Source organism: Cololabis saira, chromosome 11 (genome assembly GCF_033807715.1).
Source record: "Cololabis saira isolate AMF1-May2022 chromosome 11, fColSai1.1, whole genome shotgun sequence".
Classification (NCBI taxonomy): domain Eukaryota; kingdom Metazoa; phylum Chordata; class Actinopteri; order Beloniformes; family Belonidae; genus Cololabis; species Cololabis saira.
The window spans coordinates 24711992-24722565 of NC_084597.1; the positions used below are offsets into that span (position 1 = coordinate 24711992).

The following is a 10574-nucleotide window of genomic DNA, read 5'->3' on the forward strand; positions in this document are numbered from 1 at the left end:
TTTTTTTGCTTGTAATGAGAAGATAAATCTTGTTCCACTGGCAGATTTTTTTCTACTTATTTCAAGTGAAAATCTACTTGAAACAGGTGAAAATTGTTGTTTTTTTTTTAGTCTTGTTTTAAGTGTAATGAGATTTTACTGTTTATTATTATTTTCGATTTCGGTTTCGGCCACAAATTTTCATTTTGGTGCATCACTACTAAATACTACTGCATTGTTCCAAAATTATTAATTCTGTCTCAAATTATTCTAGGGGGGGACAGCTTTACTAATGGGGGGGACTTGTCCCCCCTGTCCCCCCTGGGATTTTCGCCCCTGGCTGAGAAGGATATTGAGAACTACCTCCTCCGCTTTGAGCGCCAAGACGTGGGGATGGCCGCAGAGTGTCGCTCAGCGGGAAGGCACTGGAGGCCTACACCACTACGGATGAGGAGAGGGCTCATCTGTATCCAGACCTAAGGGTGGCGCTCCTGGTCAAGTTCGCCATCTCACCAGAAACTTGTCAGCAGTTCTGGTCCAGCATGGTCCTGCCGGAAGAGAATCCAACAGAGACACCTAAGACCAGCGCAGGCTAGAGTGTCCTAATGAAAGTTGCAGGTTTCACTAACCCAGCTGTCAAGACCGGGTACACCCTGGACAAGTCACCAGTCTGTCATAGATTTCTTCTTTGCCAATTAACCAAATTGTTATTCTCCATTTTTTTAAATCCAACTTGAAGATTTTCCCAAAATATTTAGTAATTTCAAGAGCTGGGGTACAAAGAGTTTAATAAAAACATCAACTCACAATCCATTACTATATGTCTTTTAAATGAGGTCACACCGATGAGCGTCAGTGTCTATGCTCTTCAGTTTGCATGAAAGCACTAAAGGAAGAGCACCGACACCGCTCTCCTTTATTTGAATCTTGTCCTCGGTCATGTGGAAAAAATTGGGCCGCCTCATTAAATATCTATTTCCTCACGAAGAGATCTCAGCACATCAATATTCCAATTTCTTTCAAACTATATCTATAGACAAAGATTATCTAAAAGCACCATCTTTTTGAGAAAAGAAGAAATAAAACACGTTCAGCTGAAGCTAGCAACTGGGAGAAAGTTTTTTTCCCAACTCAAAGACATTTTTGTTTAAAATCATTCTTGTATAACCCATTTTAAATCACCCCACAGCATCTCAATGGGATTAACATCAGAGGTTTGACTGGGTCACTGCTGAACTCCGTCTCATTCTTGCAAGGCATTCCTTGGTGGATTTATTGCTATGTCTTAGCTTGTTGTCATGTTGTGTGGTTCACCTCCACTGCAGCTGAAACTTTTCCTCCTCAAATATCTTTTTGAAAATGAAAACATTAATCACAGATTTACATTTGGTACCATTGCTCAGATTTACATTTTACATACTTCAGCTCAAAGTCATGGTCTTTGTCCAACTCTTATCTGGCCAACATCCTGCTCTGAAGATCATTTTGACAGCAAAGGTTTCCTCCTCTCAGAACAAACTTCAAAGTCCTGTGATTATTCTAGGACATTTAGACACTTCCCGGTGTGTAACGTTCTTCCTGAGGGGCCCTGTTGTGATCTTTGCTGATGCTACAATTGAATATACAGTATACTAAACTTCTTCAAAAGCTAATAGACAGGAACCTTAAAAAAAAAAAATGCGTTTGATGTGGTGCATCAGCACAAATTTTTCCCTCACATTTTGCAAGAACTTCTTTTCAATTGAATTGATCTATAATATTCAAGATGAAATGTCAGTATTTTGAGCTCTATGAAAAGGGGAAAAAAATGTTTTGTGGCTTTGTTTAGATGATGTGGTTCCAGTTTACTGCAGTCATAACAAACTACGCTAAATAGATTTTTCAAAAAGCCACACCAACTTCATGAAAAATCTGCCCACAGTAAACCAACTACAACAAATGAGGTTCGTTTCATTTTATTAATCATTTTAAACAATGGAAAAGCAGCTGTCAGTTATCCCCAACTGGACTTCCATTCACATATTTTAGCTCTTTGTTTCTAAGTAATTAATGCTTATATTCTTAGAAAAAAACAAGATTTCAGACAATCTGTACACTTTCAATAAAAGAAAAAAGTACACACACCCTTCGCTTCCACCCATCTGACAATATGCTGACATGGGAGCCAAATTTTAGTGCAGTGTCAAAAACCTGTCTCTCTCACACACACACACACACACACACACACACACACTCATAAGAAAACAATCGAACTGCATGTACATGTGTGACATACATGCTCAAGTGTACGGACTCCTCATCTAAGACACAAAAGGACACATTATATAGGTGTGCATTGTTGGTTATTTAAGGAAGCCAGGCAACTGAGGATGAAGTTGAACAACTTTACTTTTTTCATGTTTTAGGAAACAGAAATGGTTCAAGTTAACAGAACTCTCCAAAGTAGAGGAGACCAACACCCAAAGCTTCGGGGATTCAAGTTTTGCACTCAAAGAAACATTTCCTGTGGAAGATATTAGTGACAATGGTGGTCTGCAGTGTTATCATGGAATAACTCAAAAGGGTAACTATGAGGACTCGCTCATCTTTTCAGGATCAAGGAGAAAAAAAAATTAAATTAAGCAACATGAAGAAATGTTCAATGTTCAGTCCCCTGCTCCATCCACAATACAACGAAGGTCCCACAACGACCACTTCTTCTAATGTTCACCTTCAAATATCACCAAGAACACAGCCCACAATTAAATGGTTTAAATAAATAAAACTCCACTGATAAAAATTCTTTGAAAAGAAATAAAATAACCTTTAGAGCTTCCCACACCTTCACAGACCATTGCACAAACAGATCATACACCTGCAGATGTAAATGAACACAACTGAAGACAGGAATTTGTTACAAACCAGCAAACTGAGACGGTCTGGAGGAATTTAAGCCAGTTGATAGCAGAACCAAGAAACAGAAGGCAAAAGCAGGATTTGGTAAAGATAAATCTTACATCTTGTTTGCATGTAATCACTAACAAACTTTATTGTGCCAACATGAACACCATTTGTGGTCACAATAACATTGTTTGTTCTGTCAGTAGGAACATGAAAAGGCCTGTTAACATCCAGAGCATCTTTTATTAAAGAGTACCCAGACAATTCTGAAAATGCAAATAAGTAAATAGGAAGAGGTAAATAAGCTTTACCAAACCAATTCAGAAAAAAAGTAACACATCTCATATATATATATATATATATATATATATATATATATGAGATCAAGAAATCAACTAGTACAAAATTAGGCCTTTATTTGGCAGCTACTTCAATTTTAGAACAGTGACAACGTTTTTAAACCACCAATTTCTGATTAAATAGAACATTTAAACAGGCTAATTATGGCCCCTTTAACAAGAGCAGTCGGGGCACGGTGGCGCAGCTGGTAGAGCAACCGTCTCACAGCAAGAAGGTCCTGGGTTCACGCTGTGGGCACTGAATGCGTGTTAAACCCCCCCCCCCCAAAAAAAAAAAAAAAAAAAAAAAAAAAAAAAAAAAAAAAAAAAAAAATCGGGAAAAAAATATTTAAAAAAAAAAACAATGTGATGAACATCAATACTGGTAGTGTGATTCAATCGGTGAAATCTATCTGATGCGTGTCCGGTTCGGCTGTGTGGCGAACATGAAAGGACAGGAGGGCGGTGGTGATGACCGTGAATGCAGCAGCATGTGTATGAGAGAGATCAGAGAGGGAGCGATACAGTGAAAAGGTCCATGTCCTGTTGTACCAGCTGAGCAACAGACACTGTGGCCCTGGGGTCCTCCCCCACTCCTGTTAATGAAGACATTGTGACACCCAGCAGCTGGGTGGAGGAACAAAAGTGGATGACGACAACAATCTGTTCGACTGTGGTCCAAAGAAGCTTGTCCACTTTATCAACGAGACAGCTTCTGCCCTCAAATAGGAAACCATAGCAGCAGGTTGAGCTCGAGGTTGTCCCTCCTCAAGAACAATAAAGACCAAAACAAAAAAATGAAAAGCAAACTATGGAGAATTACAAGTTCTTGGAAGTGGCAGATGTCTTTCCTTTAGCCTCCTCCAATCTTCTTACCCCTGAATTGTCGATCAACATTGTCCTCCGTCATTAGTCTCTCATCAGCAATTCCCCCTAATTTTCCCACTTTGTCCCGCACCCCCGTGAGTAACCCTGTCCCACTGTTCGCCCTCCTCCTCTCCCAGTCGAGGAGGGCAGATCATCGTTCGGGCTCTGACTCCAGGGCCAGCACCCGCTTACGCTCGCGACACTGCTTCTTGTGGGCTGGCCAGTCCCTCTGCTGGCACTGGGAGCCACAGTAGCGCGCCACCTGGCAGCGCCCACAGATGTTAAACTCCCGCAGCTGCAGAAAGACACGGAAGCACATACATTTGTTTTTGCTCTGATGGTTTGATTACTTTATACCTTAATATCTAAACCAGTGGTTCCCAAACTGTGTGCCACGGCACACTGGTGTGCCTTGAGGCAAGTCCAAGTGTGCCGTGGGATTTTGTGACAACCATAGCCTACTGCAATATAGTATACAACTAGACAAAAATAATTATTTTAATTTACTATATACTACTTTGAATGCACCCATTCCATAATACAGAGGCAAACTTTATCTAAAAACTATTTAAAAAAATCCTCCTGAAATGGGTGTGTTTGATGAAATTTGATAAAGTTTAAATATTTTTGTGAAGTATTTTGTTAATAAATATTTCATGAGTGGAATAGTTGTCTTTGTCATATCTTATTTGGCATTAGTAAATAATAAACTTAACAGATAAACAGATGATATTAGTGATAACACGTGTTATAAGGCTATTTTGCACAATAGGTGTGCCTTGAAATTTTTATTTGTCCTTTGGTGTGCCTTGGGCACAGAAAGTTTGGGAACCACTGATCTAAACACATGGATGGAATATACAACTCCTTACTGAACTGTTCAAATAATAGTTTTTTTACTGAATGTTTCACAATAGAAGCAGTTACAGTACATACCCTCCTCTCAATGAGCGAACATGGGGGGTAATGACACTCATAGTAGGTACAAGAGCACTCCTCTTCCTCCACCAGCTCCCCATTAGCATTATAGTAGCGCGTGCGGCTCAACTCCAGATACTGCTCTTCCACAGGGTCGGCAGGGACTTGCTGGATGGCCAGCCAGTACAGAGACTGCTCTCTGGATGATATAAGCAAACAGGAATCACATCTTAGCACTATATTCTGGTATAGAGCAAAAAATGTTGACCTCTGCATGAAAAGTCACAAAAAAATATTCAATTTATCCAAGCCCTTTTCTACCACTGAGAACTATGAAATATTTACATATCCGCCCTAGTTTTTAAAATCCACATGATCATGACTCTTATTCCAGCCAAATACAGATATGGTCTTACCTCTGCTTGCTGGAAATCTCCTCTGGCTTCGGGCTCCAGCCCACTGGCACCAGTCTGAGGTTGTCTAGCCGGTTGTCTACAGTCACAGAGTTAATGTGGATAACTTGAAAACTAGGGGCAATGCCTCCTCTGTGCTTCTCCCTGGATAGAAACAGAGAAATCAACCATTCAATCAACATCTAGATACTCAAGACACAGCTTCACCTGGTGGATAGCTAAACTGGTCCCACTGAGTGCAAAGTGGCCTAAATTTCATTCATCTTAAATACTTTTGAGAAAGCAGTTGGAACATATTCATTTATATCCTTTTGTCCTAGTTAAAGCCTTTTAGGTAGATTATAATAAGATGAAACCCGCAAAGATATTCCCATTTTATTAAAATTCTATTTAATTTTTTTGTTACTATAAAAGTCCCTACCCATTTAAAATGACCTACAGGCATCAAAGTGGCCACCATGATAAAAACCATCCATATTCTCTACATGCTAAAGACAGGAGCTTCAAGAAAGCTTTAATTCTTCCTTTACTGTCTCCTTTGGCATAGGATATGACGAACCATCCTTAGGGGGGAAAAAACTATGCTGCTCCACAAAAATCTTTATGACATTTTACTTTGTCAGCTTTCTTCTTGTAACAATGGAAATGTCAAAACTTGATAATGATGTAATATTTTCGCAGAGATTTCTGTTAATGTTGCTGGAATGAAAAATCACCGGGGTGAAGGATCTAATGCACTTTCTGTGGTCCATCATTGAGGCAGTTATGGTATAATCAATGCTACACAGCAGCTGAGTCTACATGGAAGAACTCCCTGAGCTGTTCTCTTTTCCCAAGTCCTAACACGTTCTGTTTTTTGTTGGGCTTTATTTTCCTGTTGATCCCACAACATTTTCCCACCCAGTAAGATGATGAAAAAAATCCTCACTTTCGTCAATTATTCTTATTCATACTTGAGAGGAACAGTTTACGATCACACTTGAATACAAGCCAAATTACTTACCAAAGAAGCTCATGTAGTGGCCTTCCTGCCCAGCGACCTTTGCCGATGTCAAAAGCATAAGCAAAGATCTTTGCACCATTTCCATCTGCATCTACTTCCATCCGCGCCTGCAAATTGAATAAACGCAATTATATAATTCTAGTTATTATTGACCCAATTCTCATCAGAATATCATTATCACAGGTAAAAAAAAGTTAGGACAAGTTACCTCAAAGGCATAGTTTTCCACAAGTGGTATGTCCTGCTCATCGATCAGAGTGTATTTTGTCTAAATATGAGAAAAGTGGAAAGAATATTTTAGTTTTGACATGAAATATAATGATTTTTTCCCCTCCCTAGGACAGATGAGCATGTAGTCATAATTATTCTAGGAGGTTTTGTGCAGGACCTAAGGCAGAAAAACCAACCACCATTCAGATATTGACAAGAAGCAGCTTGAGTAGTTAACATGTCTACAAAAATAATGCCACCAAAGCATTTAACATATATCTGTCTTTGAGAATCAAAGGAAATAATTAGCCAGCTGCCCTCTGTAAAGGTTACCAACATCTAGATAAAGTTTTTGTGTAAATCAATACACACATGAACATATCTATAAAAAGGTCAAAACATCCAATCCATGGTCATTTTGAGTGTGTACAATATTGGGGATTTGTATTTGCATGTGAAGTTTACAACATTAACAGAGGGAGTATCCATAACAGGAAGACATAAGGAAAATGAGATGAGGCATTATGATGGCTGGAGGGTTCCTGGTTCAACTCCTAGCACGGGATTTTCAGTGTCGTGTTTGTATGTTTGCTCTGGCTTCCTCCCATAGTCCGAAACCATGTTTATCAGGTGACCTGACCCTGGATAGGAATAAGTGGGCATGGATGGATGAAAACAAGATGCTCCAGCTCTGGGTTGCACAATAAAAAGGGGGCAATGACAACACATTTCACTTAAAAAAAAAATGTATATATGTTAAGAGCTGTAATTTTCCTATTTACTGTACAGTGAGCGAAAATAACAGAGTCAAATTCCCTGTCTTGTTTGACTGACTTGGCCAAAGAAATATGATTCTGATAATACAAGACTTAGATTGATTTAAAAAAAAAAAAAACGAGTTAACTGCAATAACTGGCAAATGCAAGTGATAGCCCCAGTTACCATGATCATGGCACGAAACTACACACTAAAAAAAAGTAATGAGGGGATGTTGTAGTGGATTTTACACAAAATAAAAACGTGTAAGAAGATGTGTTCAACAAAAGGTCCAACAAAGCTGGTCCCCCCTGTCTTGTGACACCAGCTCTGTTTATACATTTTATCTGTCCTAAGTCATCCTAAGTCACTTTTTGTAGTCTCATATCCGGCACTTTAAAACCTCATATTGTACATTTCTGTTTATACTTTTTATTTTATTGTTTATACATTTTATTTTATCTCTTATATATTTGTTTTTATATTTGTATTGTGTTGCACCAATCACCACAACACATTCCTTGTGTGTGTTAACAAACTTGGCAGTAAACCCTTTTCTGATTCTGAGCTCCCACCACAACTCAGTCCCAGTTTGATGTCACATCACGGCGGGGAAGATTAGCAGTGGTGGACAGTAACGTAGTAAATTTACTTGAGTACTGTACTTAAGTACATATCCAGAGGATTTGTTCTTTACTTGAGTATTAGATTTCTTTGGTACTTATTACTCTTACTTGAATACATTTCCAAGACAAATATTTTTACTTTTACTCGAGTAAATTTCTAGGAAGGCTGAAAAGTACTCGTTACTTTCAGGTCTGCTCTTTTTTCTTCTTCCCTAAAATCCTATTGGACACAAGCTGTTTTTGTCAAAGGAGGAGACCTATCACAGTGCACGCTCTCCACTGGGATGTACGTAAAGCAGAAATACGTCAAGCCTCCTCAAAACGATACTACCAAAGTAGCCTGCGTTTGTCAGGTTCATTTGGTTTCAGTTCATGATTGTTAATAAACTCTGCATCATCTGCTGTCCTCTTATGATCCCATTCATTTGATTTGTTTTTGGTGTTTCTGCAGGTTTTATAGAACATTGTGGTTCTAAAAGCAGCACATCAGTGCAGCTGGTTTCAAAGAGTTAATTCTCAGAAACAAGAGTTGAAAGATCCTTAAATTAATTTAGAAAAAATATAGTAATTTACTGATGTGGAAAATAAGAAATGTACTCTTACTCTTACTTTTACTTAAAGTAAATTTAAAAAAGCATTTACTTTTGGATACTTAAGTACCTTTAAAAGCAAGTACTTTTCTACTCTTACTCGAGTAATATTTTGACTGAGCTACTTTTACTTGTAACGGAGTAAATTGTGACCAGTAGTATTTGTACTCTTACTCAAGTACTGGGGTCGAGTACTCTGTCCACCTCTGCTCATATCCGGCACTTTAAAAACTTCATATTGTACATTTCTGTTTATACATTTTATTTTATCTCTTATATATTTGTTTTTATATTTGTATTGTGTTGCACCAATCACCACAACAAATTCCTTGTGTGTGTTAACAAACTTGGCAATAAACCCTTTTCTGATTTTGAGCTCCCACCACAACTCAGTCCCAGTTTAATGTCACATTAAAGAAGATTATTAGGTTTATTAAGCCAAGAAAAAAACAACAACAGTGTTCAATTCTGGGACATAATTCACCGTCAGACTAAATGTAGTTTGGTCGGTGCTTTGTCACTTAGAACCCCCGTGGCTAGCGAGGCTCAGTAATGTAACCTACGATGGATACTTTTACACTATTTCAGCAGCAATGCCGCCTGAATCCCCTCTAAAAGGTGTTTATTGTCGTGTCTTTATGGCTATAACCACGTTATAACGCTAGCACGCTAGCTGGTGTTAGCTCGGTCCGGCTGCTCTAATCCGCTCCTACTGGGTCTAAAACGAGGCGGATAAACCCCCTCTCTCCGCGGGAGGGCTAACCGCTCTCCCCGCGGCGGAGCCTCGTCGACTAACGGAGGGTAGCTGTAGTTTTTAACCGTGGCCCGGCCGCACATGGCAGCCTGGGACCCCGCTCACCTTCCCGGCCACACGGCCGAGCCGCACGATCCCCAGCTTGAAGTCCGACATCGGGAGGACGGGCTGTGGCGCCGCCGCGCAGACACGATACTCGGGCTGAACCCGCCGGGTGGGTCGGCCCCCTCCCGCGCTGCGATGCCGCTCGTAGGGGGTCAAGACAACAGCAACCGTCCCGTATCCGGGTGTCTCCGGCCGCAGCCCAGCCTCGGTGCCTCGGTGACACACCGCCGCCTCCACCGCCTCCGCTGGCGCAGGAAACCCGTGCGAGGAACGGCTGCGGGAGGCGGGAATAAGAGACACAATCAAGGCGACCAATCGCGTCGTTTGTTACTGCGACGAGTCCGGCCGTGGTATCCAATAGGAGACGGAGATGCTCAGAGACACGCCCACTTCTGCTGTGACTCCACCACGCTCTCGTGACCACGTCCGGCCATTCTGGCGCGAAATGCTTGGCGGCTCATGAGTGGCACATGGGTGGGATTGTTTCAGAGGCATTTAACGTTAGTTTATTCAGTGGTGTAAAGTAACGAAGTACAAGTACTTTGTTATTGTACTTAAGTAAGATCTTTGAGAATTTGTACTTTTATTGATACTTCCATTTTTCTGTACTTTTACTTTTACTTCGTTACATTTTCAAAGAAAAAATCGTACTTTTAATCCGCTATATTTAAAATTGGACACGTCATTACTCGCTACAAATTAAAGTCTTACATTAAATGAAAATGTAGGCTATTGCCGTGAGAACAGCACAGCGGGGGCTGATTTATGGTTCCGCATTACACCGGCGCAGAGCTACGGCGTAGGGTGTGCGTCGATTTAACGCGGAACCATAAGGCGGACGGGAAGGAAGGGGGGCGAGTGAATTGCCCGTGATTGCCCGGCGGCGGCTCCGTGACGAGACACCTGGGGCGGACGGGGAGACTCGGCCTCCCCGAGAAGGAGACGCATCTCCCGGGGGAGTTGCGCTGCAGAGGCGGGCCGGAAAGGCCGGAGGAACCGCCGTTGCGTCGAGGACCGATGAGGACTGAAGCCGGAATTATGGTTCCACGTTAAATCGACGCAGAGCCTACGCCGTAAGGTGCGGCATAGGGTACGCGGCGAAGCGCACCGTACGGTGCGTGTCGCCGCGTACCCT

General features: G+C 41.0%; 1 protein-coding gene across 1 annotated transcript; it reads right to left on the bottom strand.

The window, feature by feature from the left end:
- Positions 1–3502: 3502 nt before the first annotated feature.
- On the bottom strand, positions 3503–9680 carry zmynd19 (zinc finger, MYND-type containing 19). Its single transcript, XM_061734121.1, has 6 exons — positions 9440–9680; positions 6607–6666; positions 6399–6505; positions 5399–5539; positions 5001–5181; positions 3503–4359 (listed from the first exon to the last, which is right to left on the bottom strand). The coding sequence occupies exons 1-6, from the start codon at positions 9488–9490 to the stop codon at positions 4216–4218; spliced, it is 684 nt and encodes a 227-aa protein (XP_061590105.1). The 5' UTR covers positions 9491–9680; the 3' UTR covers positions 3503–4215.
- Positions 9681–10574: the final 894 nt, after the last annotated feature.